The sequence below is a fragment of the Symphalangus syndactylus genome, chromosome 15 (assembly GCF_028878055.3).
Source record: "Symphalangus syndactylus isolate Jambi chromosome 15, NHGRI_mSymSyn1-v2.1_pri, whole genome shotgun sequence".
In the NCBI taxonomy this organism is placed as follows: Eukaryota; Metazoa; Chordata; class Mammalia; order Primates; family Hylobatidae; genus Symphalangus; species Symphalangus syndactylus.
This window is the reverse complement of record NC_072437.2, coordinates 78,900,056-78,923,412: the sequence shown is the minus strand read 5'-3', so window position 1 is coordinate 78,923,412 and position 23,357 is coordinate 78,900,056. Positions and strand designations below refer to the sequence as shown.

The following is a 23,357-nucleotide window of genomic DNA, read 5'->3' as shown; positions in this document are numbered from 1 at the left end:
TGCTAAATATACTTTGATGGGACCCCTCTCAAAGACAACTTGAAAACCTTCCTGAGAAATAGCATTATTCATGAGTAACTGCATGAGAGCTAACAGAATGTCACTAAATCCCTTGATTAGAAAGGCAGAGAAAAGAAGAAAGAGCCCTAGAGCTGGTGAGAAGCAGATCACTTGACATCCATTTTGTTACTGCCATGCAAAAGCGTTTGAAAGCAGCAGCGCTATGGAGGCATGGTTGTGGGGGAGATCCAGGTTTCACGCAGCGGCTACAAGCAGGAAGCTGAAAGGGGAATAGCCCTGGGAAGAAGGCCAGACCAGCCCCAACTTACACTTGGCTTGAAGACTAAATCACAAAGGAGCCAAGTGCCCAAAGTTGGCCCCATTGCAGTGCCTTTTCCAAACAAAATAAGAAATGATGTGGTGATGAAGTTCTCATGCTGGGACTGTCCGCAGTTTCAATACCTTCCCTGCTGAATTCTTGAGCTGGCATTGTAGATTTAGTTCAACCAGTTTAAAATCTCTCAAGGAGAATTCTAGTAGAAACTAAGTGGAAAGTGAATGCAACCAGGGAGCATCTGTCCAATCTGTTCCTGAACAGTTTTGTATCTCATCATTCGAGAATAAGGACAAAGAAAACATAAAATAACATGGGATGTATGAAAAGGTTGTGTACTGAGGTGGAATAACAAGCATTTAAGATATAGAAGATGCTGCTGGGATAGAATATTCTTCAGAAAACATAAAATTTTTAGAAAACATCTGCTTTGTGTTCTCACAATTCAAAGAAATTTGAAGTACGTGAAATAAGACATAAATTGAAAAGTATCTGGCTAAGAAGCAAGCAGAAATAATAAGGGAATTGAATGCAATAAGGAAAGATGAGAAAACTAAAAGTGCACTGCCAAAGCTCAAATCTACATGAAAAGTAGAAAGAACAGACTCCATCCAGTCTTAAGTCTAAGTAGTAATGTGAACAAAAAACTTGAAAAGTTATTCCAGAGGAAATAAAGGGGTAAAAACCATAAGAAAGCTAATTAGTAAAAACAAAGTAGAGAGCTGACGTACAGAGCCCTGAGTCGTCCCAACAAATAGAACAGTACATGAAACATGGTAAGTGCTTAGTAAACATATGCTGAATGAACAAATCATATCCCCATAGAGGAGGCCACTGAAAAATATTCATAAACAGTAACCAAAGTAGTAATAAAACCGTACCCAGCTGAAGAAAGGCCTAAGTCTATGGATCAAAAGGACTTTACTAAGTACCATGCAAAATTAACAAAGAGAGAAGCACTCAACACAGCTTCATGGAATTTTAACATTTCAAAAATTAAAAAAAAAAAATCCTAAAAGCAGAGAAGCAGATGAAAAACAAGCTATTGTCAGAGAAAGAAAAATTAATTTTACATTAGTTGTCCCCTAAAACCTTGAATGCCACAGGATAGTGGAACAAGGTCTGCAGGATTTTGAAGGGACAATTCTTGTGACCCAAGAATTCTGTGCACAGCCAAAGTACAAAAGTGACAGATATTTGCAGATATTCAGAGGCTTAAAATGTCTCTTAGGCACCCTTTTAAAAGATAACTTTGAAATAAATATGTGTATTTGTATAAATACTCTAGTCAATTAAAAGAGGAATCAAAATTCCTTAAGAATGGGGACTTTGTGATATAAAAGGACCAGCAATGAGCATTAGAAGCAGTTCAACACAAAATCAGGTCTAAATAATTGTGGCAAATATATTTTTTAAAAACTCAAATATCAAGAATCATTCTTTTTAAAGGTATACAATATTAAAAATTATGAATTTAATAATAAACAGGGCCTAAATTCTCATATTATTTTAAAATTAAACAAAAATCAAGAAGATTTTTGATTCTGTTGGTTTTTGGTTAGTTAAATTGGTATAGAGAAGGAATAGAAGAAAGTAAAAGTGTAACAATTTATGTTACAGATGGGAGAGGCAAATACACTCATTCCTGAAAATCATGAGAAATATAAGTTCAATCATGCTTTTTAAAGACTTAAAGTTAACCATGCTGGTTCTTTCTAATATAGTTCTTACAAATGACAACATATTTTATAAGTATTCCTCTGATTGCTATGTGAAGAGGGAACTGTACAGGAAAAACCACTGTGGAAAACTGTTTAAAACTGAAGGAAGGAGACCGTTTAGGAGGCTGCTGCGGTGCTCTAGGGGAGAGAAAATGAGGACAGGACTAAGGCTAGGCATGGAGATGGTGAGAGACAGTCAGATACTGCCAGGAGTTGAGAGGATTTGCCCATGGATTGGGTGTGGATGTAAGGGAGTCAAAGATGACTCCTCAGTGTGGGGCCTGAACAACTGGAAGAGTGGGGTTGCCTCTTGCCTTTCACTGAAATCGGGGAGGACTTAGAGAGAACAGGTTTTCTGGGGTGGAATCCAGGGTTGAGTTTTAAACTTATGAAGTATAAGATGCCTGTTATGTTTGCACACCGAGATGTTCCCAGCTCCTTTTAATTACAAAATATTTAATTCTTGAAGGAAAGACCTGAAATAGTTCATAAAAAGTGACTATAGATAGTATAGTGTTACTCAACATAATGATTTAGTTCCACATCAGCATCCAAGAATATAAACTCTTCTAATGAGAATCACCATAGATGATTCACCATTTTCCTTTGCAATGAGATATTACTTCAAGAAACATGAATCCCTTGGAATAAGGTATATATCTCCTCTTCTCTTTCACTATTTAGAGCACCTAGGAACCTACACAGATATTTAGTAAAATATTTTTAATGGCTATACCAATATGTTGAGAACCACAAAATAAAATTTTGTGTTTCCACTGATTAATAATGTATCTTATAAATTCAATATGAAAGTTTTCCTTAATCCAATAATTATTTGTTTGAGTCATACACATTTGTAGCATAAAAATATATGTTGGTTGAGCATGAAGAGATGTTAAAATAATGGGAGCTAATGTTTAATAAGAGAATCACTGTTCACAGGTACCCTCTAACATCATTTACAGTTATTCATTCACCCAACAAATATTTCTTGATGATCTTGTAGGCTTTATTCTGTAGAATGTATACACTCTCTCTCTATAAAAATTACTACTTAAGTCTTTTTATTCTCTTCATTAAACAAATTCTGAAGGACTAATATAAAATTGGCTTGATTGTAGAGTTTGTAGGTAAAAAAAAGTCTTGATTAATCATAACCCAAATAAGTAAAGACATAAGATTAATCAGAATGATTTCAGTGCTGAAATCATAAGACAAAGTGTCACAAACCACAAGATGATTGGTTTTTGTCAAGTTTGTTTATTGTGTCTTTAGTGCTACAGGTGTGTGTGCGTGTGTGTGTGTGTGTGTGTACTTTCTGGTTAAGCAAGTATTTCCTGGAAAATGAATTAACCAGAATACATCATTCTCTGAGTATTTCAGTGAGTCTAAGTATTCTTTGTGTGAAAGTAATAAAATTATGTTTCTTTTTCAGAAAGTCTGTAACATAGACTTTTTACTAATGCAACCTCACTTTATATATAATGAACTCTCATTAGTGTAAATTTATGTATAATACAAAACAGATGGACATATTTACAGGGATACTTTACTTCATGCAATAGGAATATATAACAAAGAACATGTTTGGCCTTTTATTATTAAAAAAAAGCATATATTTAAATGCAGTAGGAACTCACTATTTCAAGAAGTATTTCACTAAGTATCATAAAATACAGAAGCCTTTATATACACAGTCCAAAACAGTAAATATTTTTATTCAGCCTTCAGTAACTTTCTAAAGAGCTCCCCCTCCAGCTCATTGCCCCCAAGAGCATTCATTCTGACAGGCCTCTTCCTGTTTTAAGTTTCCAAGTATTTGTGGGCTGGCTAGAGGATAGAAAATCAAATTTCTACCCATATTTATCTGCAAGTTACATACTTGAAAACTAATGAACAGTGCTACTATTATAAAAATGTCTTTGTGCCTAATAGTTTTGACTCAAAAGGCTGATACATGTTTACCTCTCAAGAACAAAAACTACTGGTTCATATTCCTAAAAATATCGATGACAAGCAGTACCAAAAGTAATTCATTTATCTGCAGATAAAAATAAAAATGAAGGAGTATACTATACACCAAAAGAATGGCTAAAAAAAATTTTTTAAGCTGTCAGTATCAAGTGTTGGTGAGGACAGAAGCAAATGAAACCCTTATACTCTGCTCACAGGAACGTAAATTGGGAAAACCACTTTGGAGAACCATTCATCAGTATACACTAAAGCTGAACATATCCATACTCTGTGACCCAGCCTTTCCATACAATGAAATATGCACATACCTGCTCCAAAAGACATGTTCAGTTATGGTGGCATTATTCTTAATAGCCCCAAACTGAAATCAACAGAACTGTAGAATGAGTAAATTGTGACAAAGTCATACAATGGAATACCATTGCGGCACAAAAGAGAATAAAGTCCTGCTACACACAACATGGGTAACTCACAGAGATAATGTTGAACCACACAAGCCAGAAACGAAAGAGTATATATTGTATGATTTCATATTTATAAAGTTCAGAAACAGGCAAACTTAATTTATAGTAACAGAGGTCAGTATAGGGGTTGGTTACCTTTGGCAGGGAGAAGGTAACGTCCAGAACAGGGCACTGGGAGGCTTAGGCGGTGTGGATGATTAAGATTGTGTGTTTACTTTGTAAAAGTACATTCTTAAGATTTGTATACTTTATTACAAGTACTTAAACTTGAAAAGTTAACCCCCCAAAAAGAAGAAAAAGGTAGCAGATTTATTGGAAAAGGTGTATCCCTCTCCCTTACTCTCACTGCAAATTTTACCAAGTCCTTTTCTTTTATTGGCATAAGTAATGGAAACAGTCTTCAAGCTAGAGAGTACCTTAAGGGCAGATAATCATTATGGGAAAAGAAGCAATATCAGCACAAGAAAATTAAGACCTAAAATCCCTGGATTCTTGCATGATGATGAACAAAACTGAGAGTTACATGTTTTGCTTAATTGCATTATGTATCAGAAAATTCAACAGCTTTCCTTGAATTTTTTGACAGGGCCTAATAGTCCTTCAAGGTACTTGAATCAGTCTTCTCAACTTCTTCTAGTTTTAAGCATTCTGTGATCTATTTCATGAAATGTAGCGGTTTCTCCCTCTTTAATTGCGTGGCCTGGGACATGCAGTCCTCTAGGAATTTGTCTTCCCAACAAATTTACACCCAAATTCTTCCCCTTGGGGGAATCTTGCCTTTGTAAATCTTATTGGAAGTGTAGTCATTTCTGCAGCAAAGAATCTTGCTTCACTTATAGTGTATTTGCATCCTAATGCTCCATTTCTTTGCTCATTATTCTAATTTTCTATATAGTGTAATGTTTTTGAATTGTTTAAGATAATAGTTAGGAATTTTAACTGAAGTTAAAAACAAACCTGAGCTATCAATGGAAATAATTCCGTGAGCTGATGCCTGCTATGCTCCGCCAATATCAGCTGTGTGTCCTCCAGCTACAGCAACCAGGTCACAATTAGTCCCTCTACCCGTCATCTGGACAACTTTTTTTTGCCATCAACTATAAGATATATTCTGGTTTTAGAAACACCAAAATAAAGAGGACAGTGGAATTATTAGTTAGAATTTTAGCATTTTTTATTTTCTCTATGGTAAGATGGTGGGGTTTAAATTTATTTTTACTACAGTTGTGACCTGCATTAGAAATCACAAAAATTAGCTCACACCCGTAGTCCCAGCACTTTGGGAGGCTGAGGTGGGAGGATCACCTGAGGCCAGGAGTTTGAGACCAACCTGGGCAATATAGCAAGATCCCCAACTCCACAAAAATTTAAAAATAAAAAATTAACCAGGTGTAGTGGTACATGCCTGTAGTCTCAGCTACTTAGGAGGCTGAGGTGGTAAGATCACTAGAGCCCAGGAGTTCAAGGGTTCAGTGAGCTATGATCATACCACTGCACTCCAGCCTGGGTGTCAGAGACCTTGTCTCAAAAAAAAAACAAAAATTACAAAAATGACAATCTGTAGCCACTGCAGTGGCTGTTTACATGGCAAAAGCATCACTGGTTAATAAAACCATGTAGCAGCTAATGGGATTGGGTAGGGAGTCCTTGAGGTCATTGCCTTGTCAATGTATTTATGAAAACTTGGAAAATCAATGCTTCATGATGACAGTGGCATGGCCGATAAGTAACATGTTATACAATTTCATTCCAGTTCTAATCCCACATTTCTCTTAAACCCAGCTCAAGAATCCAAGTTCCATGTCACTTTAATGGCTGCTAACCACTGCCACCATGTTCTCTTTTACTTTCTTCAGTGCTGGTTTTCCCAGTCTAGACTAGTCTGTGAGAGTCTGTCCTCATCTATGAAAGCCATTAGAATCCAGTGCTCTGCAGCTTGGTACCTCCAAGAGTTGTAGGATATGAAGACTGAAGGTACATAGATGGTCATCCACAATAGCATTTCCCAGGATAAATTATCCAGGAAGCCTGAGGATTGTCCACACTGGAGAACAGAAATGTTAGGAAAGAAGAGATAAGAGCTAAGTCCCAATCACTGGTGCAGGGAGGGGGCCCGAAAAGGACTGTGCTGTGTGGTCAAGGTTGTCTGTCTGATTCATAGATAGACCAGTAGGAAGAGATTCTAGAAGACTGTGCACATTCCTTCCTCTTGCCACCCGTAGCTGGGTATCTGATGAAGTTTTACATGATAGCTATGCTCCAGAGTGACCCATTTTCCTGAGAGATCATGGGATTCTTGCCAAGAACATAATCTGGAAAGAACATTCTCCCAAGGGTCACATACATGGTAGTTCTTAGAATTAACTGCCCACCAAAATTAATAATCTATATGCTGGTGACGTTTGCATTAATATATTGGTATTCCAAAATGGTAATTTTGCCCGTTTCCAGCAAGGGTATCAGGAACAAGAAAACAATACATACTATAATACCCAGAGTTATATTGTGTGGTGCTTCTTTGTGTAATGGTTGACCTGGCCCTAAAACAGACACCAGCTGCCTGAGGCTTAGTGGCTTTGTATTTCCAATGACAGTGCTATCACACAGCCACCTCCCATGAAACACTGATGGAAGCATGCTTAACTTAAAGTGGACTAAGTTGTCCATATGTGTTTCATCCCCTGCAGTAAATAATAGTACCAGCTAACATGGCTCACCAGGCTCTTTCTTAGCTGATTCCACGTAAGATTTTATTAATTTTACAAGAGCTTACTAAAGTAGAGACTAGTGTTATCTTCATTTTAATGATGAAGAAACAGAGATGCAGACAGATTAAGTAATTTGCCTCAGATCAGATATTGAACAGTGGTGAAAGAACAGTTAGAACCAGGCTGATGCTGGAACACATAATCTTAACTACTACTTTAGTTTGCATGCATAAAAACATCTTAGCTATTCTTCCCACTCATTAATGTAAATATAGTAGTTGGCTGTAATAAGCATATGCCTTGATTGGGATACTATAATTCTTTATCGTTTTACTGCCATAAAATTAGTCTATCTGGCATAATTGTAAGTTATTGTAGCAAAGTATTATGTGAAAAAACTTTTAGAAAAGTAATCCAGAAGATTTCTGAAAATAGATAACCAGAAAGACTTGTGGGGTACAAAATGTTCACATACTATTGTTTTCAGCTATTTCCATTTGCACTCTAAGTCCCAGAGAACTTGAGTAACAAACTCTTTTCCAAAAGGTAGAATTCTAAAGGTCACATTTTCTCTGGGCTTACAGACAATGTTAACAAATTCAAGCTGATTATTTTAACTAATAAACTTTTGAGAAGCACTGTGACAGAAAATCTGTAAGAAATGCACTCCCATTATTATACTTCCAGATATTGGACATCTCTCCAGGGACTCATTTGCATACCATCTTTCATTCATTTTATTGTTCCATATGTTGAAAGAATTAAAACAGACAAAGGGCATTTATTTGTCAGCAGAGCAGAAACCACTTCATTTATATGACTGTGTTCATGCAGAACCATCACTTACTGAAAAGATCCCAGGTGTGTTTGCTGTTATTCATGCACAAAGAAGTATGTCAGAGACCCTGCAGAACTAATTAAGGCTTTGTGTGTGTATGTGTGTCTTTTGTAGGCTAAAGGTAAAGAAAGACAATGGCTAAGACATCAAGCTACTGGGGAACTAGATGATGCCAAGATCATCGATGGGCTGACTGGAGAAAAAGCCGTCTACAAACGTCGGGGTGAGCTGGAGCCGCAAGTAAGTCATGGTGAACTGCTAGCCTCAGCTCTGCATAGTCTAGCCCTCTTTACGGAAACTTGCTTTCTTGAGTTGTGTCAAAATATCACAAATCCTGAATATGGCAACTAAGGAAAGCATTATGTTAAAAAAAAAAAAAAAAGAAGAAGAAGAAGAAAAACTCCGTAAATATTATACTATTTATTATTCAACTCAAGGTCCCAGCAAGAAACATAAGGCATGCTCAAATTAGGTAATTTAAGAAACAGTCAGTACAAAGACTATTTACAAAAATAAAGGTGGAGTTTAGGAAAATAAAAAATAAACAGTGCAGTAACCCAGGGATAGTAACAGCAGGCATCTAACTCACCCTGAGGCCTAAAAGGGCAGAATGAGAGAGCAGTTCCTGGAACCTGGAGAAGGCGGTTGATGGAGTGGTGGCCTTCAGCAGAAGGGGACCCAATGCATGGGCAACAGCAGAGAGGGGGCCAAGAGAACAAATACTCCACCCTCACCCCCTGACTTCCACCAGTGCCTCCCATGAGCAGAACCCACTGGAAGCCAGCAGCCAAGAGGCCAGCTGATGTGGTTGTAGGGGCCAAGGGAAAACTTCCCCTTCGCCCTCTGAAGGTTCTCGAAAATCACCTCACAAAAGTCACATTAATAGAAGAAGAGGCATACAAATGTATTAATGTGCACCGGGGTGAAACCAAGGGTGAGTCCCCCTCCATACAGTGAGGTACAGATGCTTATGTTCCCTTTTCTTAAGGGAAAAGGAGATGGAGAAGTGTAGATGATTTTACGGGGGTAGTAAATGGTTTTAGGGCAATTCAGTGGGCTTGAAGAACACACAGTGGCCTGGGACAGAGTCTGTTGGGCCCACAGAGCAATGGTTTGTGACCAAAGTCTGTCCAGGTGTGTTGACAGACTTCAGCCTTTCTTCCTGTGATATGAGTTCAGTTGATGAAAACTCAGGGAAGGGCCCAGAGTAATGGTTTTCTTCTTTGAAGCTCTGAATTTTAGACGTTGAAGAAACTTCAGAGAACAAATTATCTGGTGCTTTGTGGGGAGAGGGAGGAAGGTCAGTGAGACCTTGATGCTGCTTCTTCAGTTCAGCATGTCCAAGCACCATATTTAGAGGGTATCGATTTCTGAGCCCCAACACGGATTGTCCATACAGATCAACTCCCAGGACGCAGAGCAGGTGCCCTGGAGGGGAAACTGACACCTGGTGTTTCTGTTAAGCCTAGAGAAACCTTCAAGTGAAAACAATAAAACAACCTTGGTGATTTTCTACTGTTCTCTTACTTCAAAGATCAGTGTCCATCATATAACTGAAAAAAATATATAGAAAATAAGAATGTCTCCCTTAAGTAACTATAATTGTAGTATGTAAAGTTTTAGACAGCCATAAATTTAAAATATTTGCAACGTAATAGCAAAACAAAATGGTGACAGGATGAAATATTGAGTCTCTTGGTGAGCTCTGTGATCTGTATTCCTGAGTAACCAGAATTGCTGAGTCGCCACTGAGAGCTGGGGGTGCAGTGACTCGTAGGGAGAAGGGAGAGTCACTCCTTTTAAATATTTATTTAGAGAGGATCTGGTGGTGATTTCGGGAGTTCTTATTTCTGTGTCATTGGTATGAGTCAACAACTATATTCTTTACTGAATCATTGTGGTCAACAAATGTGTTTGGATACATCTGAAATTGTGAGTAGTCATGGAAGCATGTGTGTAAGTGTTCTTAATTTGGGCAGACTCAACAAGTTTTTAAGAAATATGTTGAATTTGCCTCAAACCATTACACTCTCAATACCCCCCGTGTTTACTTGAAATTACTAACTCTGCTCATTATTTTTTATATGTAATAACAGCAAATATTTAGTAACAGAATAATCTGGAATTTTTTTTTTTTTTTCTAGAGACAGGGACTTGCTCTGTTGCCCAGGCTTTAGTGCAGTGGCACAATCATAGCTCACTACAGCCTCAAACTAGTGGGCTCAAGTGGCCCTCTCAGCTTACCCAGCTGAGTAGCTGGGAATATAGGCACATAGCACCCCCCCTAGCTGATTTGTGTATTTTTTTGTAGAGATGAGTTCTTGCTGTGTTGCCCAGGCTGGTATTGAACCCCTGGCCTCAAGCAATTCTCCCACCTTGGCCTCCCAAAGCACGGGGATTACAGGCATGAGCCCCTGCACTCAGCCTTCTTCTTTTTTCTTGTCAGCAAAACTAACAAACTTTTTTTTTTAATCTGCAAATTGGCAGTCATGGGTCTAAAATCAAACTTAATCTTGTAATCTTAACTGACAGTTGTTTCTAGATAGCAATCTGATACCACTTTTGTGCTTTCAAACTGCCAAGAAAAGCACTAATTCAATAATGTGGAAGGAAGAAAAGATGTGCAGCTTAGCAAACACAAAAGTCGTTTTTAAAATCCTTATTTGCCAGACCCCCATCACATAACTTCGTTTTAGGAATCTGATGTTACTTGTGGCCTATGTGGAGAATAATTTTCAGGTCACTACCTGACATGTACAAGTAAAATTGATATGGGCTTCCCTCCAAAATAACACAAACTCTTGCTAGAGTTACTGACTCTGAGGCATGAAGTGAAAATGACATGTCATTCCAGATTATTATTTTTAAGTCATCATATTATTTTTAAGGCATCAGCTTCGGTAAGTCAACTTTACTAGAGTGAGCTTTGAAAGGACTATATTCCAAAGGAAAATATTTTCCATGTGGCCCCAACCATTAGCACAAGTCTGAAATTCTGTTTACTGCAATACAATCCATAGATGCCTTGCTACCTGCTAGGACAGCCTTGTGCAGGGCTGAGCCTATGGCTGGTCTGCCCATCTTGGGGCTGGCACGCTGGGGCTTCTAGGAGATCCCCAAGACAGCCACCAGGGGAAGTTTGCCAGTTCACAAACGGCTTTTCTGTTATTCCTTCCCTCAGCTTGGCAGCCCACAACAGAAACCCAAGCGTCTGCGCCTGGTGGTGGATGTGTCTGGTAGCATGTACCGTTTCAACAGTATGGATGGCCGGCTCGAGCGCACAATGGAGGCTGTGTGTATGGTCATGGAAGCCTTCGAGAACTATGAGGAGAAGTTCAAGGTAATGACATGAACTAAGGATAATGAGAGGCATCATTGACCACGATGATGGATAGGTGGATTCAAACTCCATCCGGAGTGAATGAAAATCTTCATCCTCTCACTGGTTCATTCATCAGTGCAGAGAAAGTGAAGCTTTTGTTTTATTTGAAGTAGTAATTGTAAAATAACACCATAATTTAAAAGTCTGATTACTACAGAAGAAATGCTGCAGCCATGATGTTAGAAAAAAATGAGCTGCTTAGAAGCGAAAGTCTGTTCCCAGACTCCTCAGAGCCTCCCGTCCTTATCCCAGTTCCCCATACACACCCGCTCTTGCCCCATTGCTAGCCAAGCAGCCTTCCAAAGTTTGAGTCCACCCTGAAAGCTTCAGTATCACATTCCATTTCCACATGGGCAAGGGTTATACAGTCATTGGTGTCTCCCCAGCTAACAATGACGACGATTATCCCAGGAGAAAAGCAGCTTTCCATTTCAACTGTTTCCATTTTGGTATTCTTAGTTTGCTGCACACCCTCCATTTCAGAAGTCTGAGCGTGGAGAAGGGACCCCCAGTGCTGCTGTGTTACTGCTTGATATGAGCCTATTAATCCTCTCTTAATCAGCCACAGAGAGCACCTGCACTTCTGGCCCTTACCAGAGCGAACAACCTTGAATTCAGTCACATGCCATGTAATTATTATCAAAAGTTCTATCATGAGAAATGCTGTATGCACGTGCAGACATGCATGAAGGACACACAGTCCATAGACAGACTAGATTTTATTACAGATCAAACATGTCCTACAGAAATCGGTGATCTTAGCTTGCTATTAGGCTTGACATCCCACATGCACCCCAGGATTGCTTCCCTGAGTTGTGTCTCTGTGTTATGAGGTACACAACAAGAAACAGATTGATGAAACCCATCACTTCATGTACTTTAGGCCTATTATTAAGGATACCACCCCCCTGAATTTCCCAGAGCCCCTTGTGTGAAGCTCTACATGAGGAATTCCTTTTAGAATTAAGTGGAAGAAGAAGGGCAGCTTCAGCTAATGAATGCTGTGGGTTGCCGGGCTCTGTCCAAGTACAGGATACGAATACAAATAAGACATGGACTTTCACCGTGGGGAGTAGCTTTGTTTCCCTTGAAGAACTGAACTGTGTTTCCCCTTGTGATTAGTGAAAGCCATGGAGCTGCTTAAGATTCCCTCTTGGTTTTAGTTGCCAGGAAGCTCAGAGCCAAAATCAAAGACCAGCTATGACAACTTTGTTATGTCTCATGGCTTGCAGACCGGTGTTCAGCTTTTTCCTTTTCTTCATCCTTGCTCCCTTCAGGTATAAGTTTTCCTTGATTTTTATTTTTTTTATGCTTTATGGGTTTATAGAAAATGTTTATTTTAAAATATTTTAGGTCCTTTCTAGTATGAGATAGATTATAGTTCTTAAATCACTTGGACCATTGGTGACTAAAGAATTTTAGACATCTATTGTATCAGCACAAATACCCATATCCTATCTAATGTTTTAAAACCTTTGAGTGTTGCCAATATTTGGATCAGTCCCTTCTCCTGTTTTATGGATCTTGAATTTCAGTGTTCCTTGGCTGTCTTTGAGCTATATGGAGGTGTTTTTTTTTTCTTTTTCTCTTTTTTTTTTTTTTTTAAGACGGTGTCTCGCTCTGTCGCCCAGGCTGGAGTGCAATGGCGCGATCTCGGCTCACTGCAACCTCTGCCTCCTGGGTTCAAGCGATTCTCCTGCTTCAGCCTCCTGAGTAGCTGGGATTACAGGTGCCCGCCACCACGCCTGGCTAATTTTTGTATTTTTAGTAGAAACGGGGTTTCACCATGTTGGTCAGGCTAGTCTCGAACTCCTGACCTCGTGATCTGCCCATCTCAGCCTCCCAAAGTGCTGGGATTACAGGCGCGAGCCACTGCACCTGGCCCTATAGGGAGATTTTAACCCAATGTAGACCATAGCAAATATACTACCATTAAAATTGGCAGATTCATAGTTAGCTTGAATAAGATCTCCTGTTGGAAATAGGATTTCTACGTTTTTGAGGGCAGAACTGCTCTGACGTGTGAAACTACTTCTCCCAAGTTTTTAGAAAGAAAATTCATTAGGAATTAACCAACAAATTGGTTGACACAGCTCCCTCCCCAGGACTGGGTAAAGGATGAGACGACAGGGAAGAAGGTGGCAAAGCTACTAGTGTTCAGGGTGCCATTCCGATGCCTCCAGGGAGGTGTATGATTGTCGCACAGCAGGCTGAGTATTTCATTGCATCTCACGCGGCCGAGTGTATAGAAAGAACTCCATTTATTCAGTTCTCAGTTATAAAAGTCTATAATATGGAAGAACTATTAATGAAACTAGACTTGTCTCACACCAAAAAGGAACAATATCAAGGAAATGAGCATTTCACAAGATGTTGTTTCATTTTTTTTTTATTGACAGTTAGTTACAAACCAAACTGTTGCCATATGACTTGCTGGATGTCAGTTAAATTCCGCGAAATTACAACCATTACCTGAGCACTTCCTAAGAGTAGAGCACTCTGCTGCGTAGCCCAGTGAGGGAGATAATGAAAACTGCTCATTCTGATAGAAGGTTCAGTGAGCAACTTGTGAGCAGAGCATGCTTCTTCACACATGCCTCTGTGGGTATCATCCCTAAAACAGTGTTTTGCTAATACTCTCTTCAGTTGCCACAGTAGTGTAAAGAATTTCCTCAGTCTTTGTCAGCACAACCACAGATACATTGAGAAGACTATAGTAACATCTGACTGAAAAATCCAAGTGAAATTGTAGCAAGACACCAAGATAGAATAAATTTTTCAGGCCTTGAAGACATTTTTTATGCCATTAAATTCTTAACAAGAAGCACGTTAATGGTTTTAGTCCCATCACATTCACTACAATTATATTAGGGCTTTATTTAAGACCATAGAAAGTCTTAAGAAACCAGTGTATTAAAATCTTTCCAACCAAAGGAAGAGACCTTAAAACATCACAAAACAAGCTCTTTGAGCCTCTTTCAGAAAAATTGGTACCTGGGCGAGTGTCTGGAGGGACAAGGTGGACCCAGCAAGCCATATGAGTCCTGTTCCTGCAAACTCCTCATCGTGTCCACAGACTTTAGAACTGGGGTCACCTCGGAGTCCATTTACTCCACCATCCTCATTCCACAGACAGAAAGCCCAGGTCCAGACACAGGTGGATTTTCCCCAAAGTCGGAAGACTAGCAGGAGACAGTAGCATAGAGCCCAGGACTCTTGTTTGTTTTCCTTTTTTTTGTTTGGTTTCATTTTTAAACTTTCTCCTTTATTTCCCAACTTTTTAATTTGATAAATTTTACGCCTACAAAAAAGTTAAAAGAAAAGTAAAACCCATGTGCCCTCACTTAGGTTCACTAATTGTTACCGTTTTTGCCTCACTTGCTTTGTTTCTCTCCAAATATTTACAGTACTCTCTCTACCCCCACCCCCAAATCATTTGAAAGTAAATTATAAGCAGCATAATGCTTTACCTCTAAATACTTCATTATGTGTCTCCTAAGAGTAAGGACATTCTCAATACAACTTCAATACCATTATCACACCTAAGAAAATTATCAGTAATCCCATACTGTCTTATATCCAACTCAAATTCAGTTTTATCAGTTGTCCCAAAAGTATCTTTTATAATTGTCCCCTCTCCCTGCTGTCCACCTAGGATCCAAAGTTCACCCCTTACTTTGCTTCTTTTAGTGTGGAACAGCCACTTCCCCTACCACTGCATTTTTTTGCTTTTCATGACGGCCACTCTCATGAGGGTCCAGGCCAGTTGTCTTATAGATTCTTTTTGTTGTTGTTGTTGTTGTTTTTTGTTTTTTGAGACAGAGGCTTGCTGTGTCACCCAGGCTGGAGTGCAGTGGCGTGATCTCGACTCACTGCAGCCTCCACCTCCCAGGTTCAAGCGATTCTTCTGCCTCAGCCTCCTGAGTAGCTAGGACTACAGGCGTGTGCCACCATGCCTAGCTAATTTTTGTATTTATAGTAGAGACAGTGGTTCCACTATATTGGCCAGGCTGGTCTCAAACTCCTGACCTCGTGTTGCACCTGCCTTGGCCTCCCAAAGTGCTGGGATTCCAGGCGTGAGCCACCACACCTGGCCCTAGACTGTTTCTTATACTAGATTTTCTGGTTGCTTTCCATGGTGCCATTTAACTTGTCTCAATATCCCCAGTATTTCCAAAACTCCTAACAGGCCTTCTCTCCCTATGGGACTTTATCATCTTCCTACCACCCCTGCCAATGTGTCTGAGATTTAAGTACCCACAAGCCAATCTCTACTGGGGCTCCCCAGGCCAATGTGCAGGGCAGGAAGGAGGTAAGATGGAGCTCCTAAATTCTTTAAGAGTTATTTCTATTTATAATTACAGTTGCCCCTTGGTATCTGTGAGGGATTGGATCCAGGATCCCTCTCAGATACTACAACCTGTGGATGCTGAAATCTTCCAGTTGGCCTTCCTCTCCATGGGTTCCACATCTGCATATGCAAAGGGCTGACTATAGATGTTTGGGGGTATATAGGTGATTGGTGCACACAGCACAAAGTTTAAGAGCTATAAAAGGAGGAAGAGTGAAGAGTAAGCCACTGCCTGCCCCCTCTCAGCTCCCAGCTCCTCTCTCCAGTACAACCACTATTAGTGGAATTATCAGTCTCTTCTCAGAGATATTTGATGCACATACATTCAGTGGCTGTGTACCATGCATTCTGTTCTGTATCGTTATGTTATTATACTTTAGGTTTTAGGGTACATGTGCACAATGTGCAGGTTTGTTACATATGTATCCATGTGCCATGTTGGTGTGCTGCACCCATTAACTCGTCATTTAGCATTAGGTATATCTCCTAATGCTGTCCCTCCCCCCTCCCCCCACCCCACAACAGTCCCCGGAGTGTGATGTTCCCCTTCCTGTGTCCATGAGTTCTCATTGTTCAATTCCCACCTATGAGTGAGAACATGCAGTGTTTGGTTTTTCGTCCTTGCGATAGTTTACTGAGAATGATGATTTCCAGTTTCATCCATGTCCCTACAAAGGACATGAACTCATCATTTTTTATGAGTGCATAGTATTCCATGGTGTATATGTGCCACATTTTCTTAATCCAGTCTATCATTGTTGGACATTTGGGTTGGTTCCAAGTCTTTGCTATTGTGAATAGTGCTGCAATAAACATACGTGTGCATGTGTCTTTATAGCAGCATGATTTATAGTCCTTTGGGTATATACCCAGTAATGGGATGGCTGGGTCAAATGGGATTTCTAGTTCTAGATCCCTGAGGAATCGCCACACTGACTTCCACAATGGTTGAACTAGTTTACAGTCCCACCAACAGTGTAAAAGTATTCCTATTTCTCCACCTCCTCTCCAGCACCTGTTTTTTCCTGAATTTTTAATGATGGTCATTCTAACTGGTGTGAGATGGTATATCATTGTGGTTTTGATTTGCATTTCTCTGATGGCCTGTGATGAGCATTTTTTCATGTGTTTTTTGGCTGCATAAATGTCTTCTTTTGAGAAGTGTCTGTTCATGTCCTTTGCCCACTTTTTGATGGGGTTGTTTTTTTCTTGTAAATTTGTTTCAGTTCATTGTAGATTCTGGATATTAGCCCTTTGTCAGATGAGTAGGTTGCAAAAATTTTCTCCCATGCTGTAGGTTGCCTGTTCACTCTGATGGTAGTTTCTTTTGCTGTGCAGAAGCTCTTTAGTTTAATTAGATCCCATTTGTCAATTTTGGCTTTTGTTGCCATTGCTTTTGGTGTTTCAGACATGAAGTCCATGCCCATGCCTATGTCCTGAATGGTATTGCCTAGGTTTTCTTCTAGGGTTTTTATGGTTTTAGGTCTAACATGTAAGTCTTTAATCCATCTTGAATTAATATTTGTATAAGGTGTAAGGAAGGGATCCAACTTCAGCTTTCTACATATGGCTAGCCAGTTTTCCCAGCACCATTTATTAAATAGGGAATCCTTTCCCCATTGCTTGTTTTTGTCAGGTTTGTCAAAGATCAGATAGTTGTAGATATGCGGCATCATTTCTGAGGGCTCTGTTCTGTTCCATTGATCTATGTCTCTGTTGTGGTACCAGTAACCATGCTGTTTTGGTTACTGTAGCCTTGTAGTATAGTTTGAAGTTAGGTAGCGTGATGCCTCCAGCTTTGTTCTTTTGGCTTAGGATTGACTTGGCGATGCGGGCTCTTTTTTGGTTCCATATGAACTTTAAAGTAGTTTTTTCCAATTCTGTGAAGAAAGTCATTGGTAGCTTGATGGGGATGGCATTGAATCTATAAATTACCTTGGGCAGTATGGCCATTTTCACGATATTGATTCTTCCAACCCATGAGCATGGAATGTTCTTCCATTTGTTTGTATCCTCTTTTATTTCATTGAGCAGTGGTTTGTAGTTCTCCTTGAAGAGGTCCTTCATGTCTCTTGTAAGTTGGATTGCTAGGTATTTTATTCTCTTTGAAGCAATTGTGAATGGGAGTTCACTCATGATTTGGCTCTGTTTTTCTGTGATTGGTGTACAAGAATGCTTGTGATTTTTGTACATTGATTTTTATCCTGAGACTTTGCTGAAGTTGCTAATCAGCTTAAGGAGATTTTGGGCTGAGACAATGGGGTTTTCTAGATATACAATCATGTCATCTGCAAAAAGGGACAATTTGACTTCCTCTTTTCCTAATTGAATACCCTTTATTTCCTTCTCCTGCCTGATTGCCCTGGCCAGAACTTCCAGCACTATGTTGAATAGGAGTGATGAGAGAGGGCATCCCTGTCTTGTGCCAGTTTTCCAATGGAATGCTTCCAGTTTTTGCCCATTCAGTATGATATTGGCTGTGGGTTTGTCATAGATAGCTCTTATTATTTTGAGATACGTCCCATCAATACCTAATTTATTGAGAGTTTTTAGCAGGAAGGGTTGTTGAATTTTGTCAAAGGCCTTTTCTGCATCTACTGAGATAATCATGTGGTTTTTGTCTTTGGTTCTGTTTATATGCTGGATTACATTTATTGATTTGCATATGTTAAACCAGCCTTGCATCCCAGGGATGAAGCCCACTTGATTATGGTGTATAAGCTTTTTGATGTGCTGCTGGATTCAGTTTGCCAGTATTTTATTGAGGATTTTTGCATCAATGTTCATCAAGGATATTGGTCTGAAATTCTCTTTTTTTTGTTGTGTCTCTGCCAGGCTTTGGTATCAGAATGATGCTGGCCTCATAAAATGTGTTAGGGAGGATTCCCTGTTTTTCTATTGATTGGAATAGTTTCAGAAGGAATGGTACCAGTTCCTCCTTGTACCTCTGGTAGAATTCGGCTGTGAATCCATCAGGTCCTGGACTCTTTTTGGTTGGTAAGCTATTGATTATTGCCACAACTTCAGAGCCTGTTATTGGTCTATTCAGAGATTCAACTTCTTCCTGGTTTAGTCTTGGGAGGGTGTATTTGTCGAGTAATTTATCCATTTCTTCTAGATTTTCTAGTTTATTTGCATAGAGGTGTTTGTAGTATTCTCTGATGGTAGATTGTATTTCTGTGGGATCGGTGGTGATATCCCCTTTTTCATTTTTTATTGCATCTGTTTGATTCTTCTCTCTTTTCTTCTTTATTAGTCTTGCTAGCGGTCTATCAATCAGTTTTGTTGATCTTTTCAAAAAACGAGCTCCTGGATTCATTAATTTTTTGAAGGGTTTTTTGTGTCTCTATTTCCTTCAGTTCTGCTCTGATTTTAGTTATTTCTAGCCTTCTGCTAGCTTTTGAATGTGTTTGCTCTTGCTTTTCTAGTTCTTTTAATTGTGATGTTAGGGTGTCAATTTTGGATCTTTCCTGCTTTCTCTTGTGGGCATTTAGTGCTGTAAATTTCCCTCTACACACTGCTTCGAATGTGTCCCAGAGATTCTGGTATGTTGTGTCTTTGTTCTCGTTGGTTTCAAAGAACATCATCTTTATTTCTACCTTCATTTCATTATGTACCCAGTAGTCATTCAGGAGCAGGTTGTTCAGTTTCCATGTAGTTGAGTGGTTTTGAGTGAGTTTCTTAATCCTGAGTTCTAGTTTGATTGCACTGTGGTCTGAGAGACAGTTTGTTATAATTTCTGTTCTTTTACATTTGCTGAGGAGAGCTTTACTTCCAACTATGTGGTGAATTTTGGAATAGGTGTGGTGTGGTGCTGAAAAAAAGTGTATATTCTGTTGATTTGGGGTGGAGAGTTCTGTAGATGTCTATTAGGTCCACTTTGTGCAGAGCTGAGTTCAATTCCTGGATATCCTTGTTAACTTTCTGTCTCATTGATCTGTCTAATGTTGACAGTGGGGTGTTAAAATCTCCCATTATTATTGTGTGGGAGTTTAAGTCCCTTTGTAGGTCACTCAGGACTTGCTTTATGAATCTGGGTGCTCCTGTGTTAGGTGCATATATATTTAGGATAGTTAGCTCTTCTTGTTGAATTGATCCCTTTACCATTATGTAATGGCCTTCTTTGTCTCTTTTGATCTTTGTTGGTTTAATGTCTATTTTATCAGAGACTAGGATTGCAACCCCTGCCTTTTTTTGTTTTCCATTTGCTTGATAGATCTTCCTCCATCCCTTTATTTGGAGTCTATGTGTGTCTCTGCACGTGAGATGGGTTTCCTGAATACAGCACACTGATGGGTCCTGACTCCTTATCCAGTTTGCCAGTCTGTGTCTTTTAATTGGAGCATTTAGCCCATTTACATTTAAAGTTAATATTGATATGTGTGAATCTGATCCTGTCATTATGATGTTAGTTGGTTATTTTGCTCGTTAGTTGATGCAGTTTCTTCCTAGCCTCAATGGTCTTTACAATTTGGCATGTTTTTGCAGGGGCTGGTACCTGTTGTTCCTTTCCATGTTTAGTGCTTCCTTCAGGAGCTCTTTTAGGGCAGGCCTGGTGGTGACAAAATCACTCTAAAGTATTTTATTTCTCCTTCACTTATGAAGCTTAGTTTGGCTGGATATGAAATTCTGGGTTGAAAATTCTTTTCTTTAAGAATGTTGAATATCGGCCCCCACTCTCTTCTGGCTTGTAGAGTTTCTGCCAAGCGATCAGCTGTTAGTCTGATGGGCTTCCCTTTGTGGGTAACCCGACCTTTCTCTCTGGCTGCCCTTAACATTTTTTCCTTCATTTCAACTTTGGTGAATCTGACAATTATGTGTCTTGGAGTTGCTCTTCTCGAGGAGTATCTTTGTGGCGTTCTCTGTATTTCCTGAATCTGAATGTTGGCCTGCCTTGCTAGATTGGGGAAGTTCTCCTGGATAATATCTTGCAGAGCGTTTTCCAACTGGGTTCCATTCTCCCTGTCACTTTCAGGTACACCAATCAGACGTAGGTTTGATCTTTTCACATAGTCCCATATTTCTTGGAGGCTTTGTTTCTTTCTTTTTATTCTTTTTTCTCTAAACTTCCCTTCTCACTTCATTTCATTCATTTCATCTTCCATCAGCGATACCCTTTCTTCCAGTTGATCGCATCTGCTACTGAGGCTTCTGCAATCTTCACGTAGTTCTCGAAACTTGGCTTTCAGCTCCATCAGCTCCTTTAAGCCCTTCTCTCCATTGGTTATTCTAGTTATCCATTCTTCTAATTTTTTTTCAAAGTTTTTAACTTCTTTGCCATTGTTTTGAATTTCCTCCCATAGCTCAGAGTAGTTTGATTGTCTGAAGCCTTCTTCTCTCAACTCGTCAAAGTCATCCTCCATCCAGCTTTGTTCCGTTGCTGGTGAGGAACTGCGTTCCTTTGGAGGAGGAGAGGTGCTCTGTTTTTTAGAGTTTCCAGTTTTTTCCTCTGTTTTTTCTCCATCTTTCTTTGTGGTTTTATCTACTTTTGGTCTTTGATGATGGTGATGTACAGATGGGTTTTTGGTGTGGATGTCCTTTCTATTTGTTAGTTTTCCTTCTACCAGACAGGACCCTCAGCTGCAGGTCTGTTGGAGTTTACTAGAGGTCCACTCCAGATCCTGTTTGGCTGGGTGTCAGCACCGGTGGCTGCAGAACAGCGGATTTTCATGAGACCACAAATTCAGCTGTCTGATAGTTCCTCTGGAATTTTTGTCTCAGAGGAGTACCTGGCCGAGTGAGGTGTCAGTCTGTCCATACTGGGGGGTGCCTCCCAGTTAGGCTGCTCAGGGATCAGGGACCCACTTGAGGAGGCAGTCTGCCTGTTCTCAGATCTCCAGCTGCGTGCTGGAAGAACCACTACTCTCTTCAAAGCTATCAGACAGGGACATTTAAGTCTGCAGAGGTTCCTGCTGACTTTTTGTTTGTCTGTGCCCTGCCCCCAGAGGTGGAGCCTACAGAGGCAGGCAGGTCTCCTTGAGCTGTGGTGGGCTCCACCCAGTTCGAGCTTCCTGGCTGCTTTGTTTACCTAAGCAAGCCTGGGCAATGGCGGGCGCCCCTCCCCCAGCCTCTCTGCCGCCTTGCAGTTTGATCTCAGACTGCTGTGCTAGCATCAGCGAGACTCTGTGGGCATAGGACCCTCCGAGCCAGGTGCGGGACACAATCTCCTGGTGTGCTGTTTTGGAAGCCCATTGGAAAAGCGCAGTATTTAGGGTGGGAGTGATCCAATTTTCCAAGTGCCATCTGTTACCCCTTTCTTTGACTAGGAAGGGGAACTCCCTGACCCCTTGCACTTCCCGAGTGAGGCAATGCCTCACCCTGCTTCAGCTCACACACAGTGCGCTTCACCGACTGTCCTGCACCCACTGTTTGGCACTCCCTAGTGAGATGAACCCAGTACCTCAAATGGAAATGCAGAAATCACCGGTCTTCTGTGTCACTCACGCTGGGAGCTGTAGACCGGAGCTGTTCCTATTCAGCCATCTTCTGTATCGTTATGTTATGTGATCATATTCAACTGAATACTTTCATTTTCTCATTTGTGAAAGGCATAAAGGGAATAGGAATAACCAACAAAAGGATTTAATTTACTCAGAAAATAGAAAATTATGCATGAACAGAAGACAGTTTGAGGAGCTCCTAGAGAAAAATGTATATTCCATAGCCCAGAATGGCATCACACATGGGGTCATTAGGAATTCAGCAGTGTGATCTGAGATTCCCCAGCCCCAGTTTCAGACAGTTCTTAATGTTGTCTTCCTGCAGTTATCCCTCATTGTAAAGGTGTCTAGTCTGTATTTGCTTTGAAACCTTCAGAAGCCGCTGGCCTGTTCTGTGAGCTGGACTCTCCCTGTCTCTCTTGGCGTCTGCTTTGTGTTTTGCTTGGCTTGAGCGCAGCTCTTGAGCCGTGGGTCATTACAGTCTAGGTCCCGGAGGCTCATTTGGAGTCAGCCTCTATTTTTTATTCCACATTATCATGACCTGTGCTAAACCACAGGGACCCTAGAGCAAGAATTACTAAGAAGGAAAGGTAATTCAGTGGCAAGACACATCTCTAAGCCATTTGGAGTGTTTAAAGTTTCTCATAATTGCTCCACCAACTGAATTCAGCTATTCCCGGGAATAGCATTCACAATAGGTCACTGAAGACTAGCGCAACATCATTTGCTTACAATCAGCATAAGCTCCTCTACTCTTGTAGTCAGCGCCATTCTTAGTGTTCGTGTAGTGCTTCAAATTAAAGTGAAAAGTAGAATAGTACTGTTTGTGTGAACCGTTGTCTTTTCATCAAGAAGCATTTTTTTTCCTTAATCTTCATTCCAATTTGTTCCTTATGCTTTCTCCAAGCCCCTGGGAATGTTTTCACTGTAATCTTGAAATAGACCTCCTTTTCAAAGGCTCTTAATGGCTTAATTTTTTTTTCAAAGTACTCAATAATACCAAAGTTAGGTAACTATTTCTCCACTAAGCACTCAAATAGTGGAACCAGAAAAGAGATTTATTTCATTATTCAGAAGTTGCACTTGGAAAAAAAAGAAACTCAAACTTATTGTTTCTGTGAAGGCATATAAACCATATTCTAGGG

At 40.1% G+C, this 23,357-nt stretch overlaps 1 protein-coding gene across 4 annotated transcripts in view; it reads left to right on the top strand.

Annotated features, from left to right (window-relative positions):
• The window catches only part of VWA8 (von Willebrand factor A domain containing 8), a 458,897-nt gene that overhangs the window by 417,825 nt on the left and 17,715 nt on the right, over window positions 1-23,357 (top strand). For all 4 annotated transcript variants that reach the window (XM_055244723.2, XM_055244727.2, XM_055244724.2 and 1 more), the window contains 2 exons: window positions 8,154-8,279; window positions 11,221-11,379. In XM_055244723.2, the coding sequence (XP_055100698.2) occupies window positions 8,154-8,279; window positions 11,221-11,379 (285 nt within the window). The remainder of the gene's footprint in view (window positions 1-8,153; window positions 8,280-11,220; window positions 11,380-23,357) is intronic.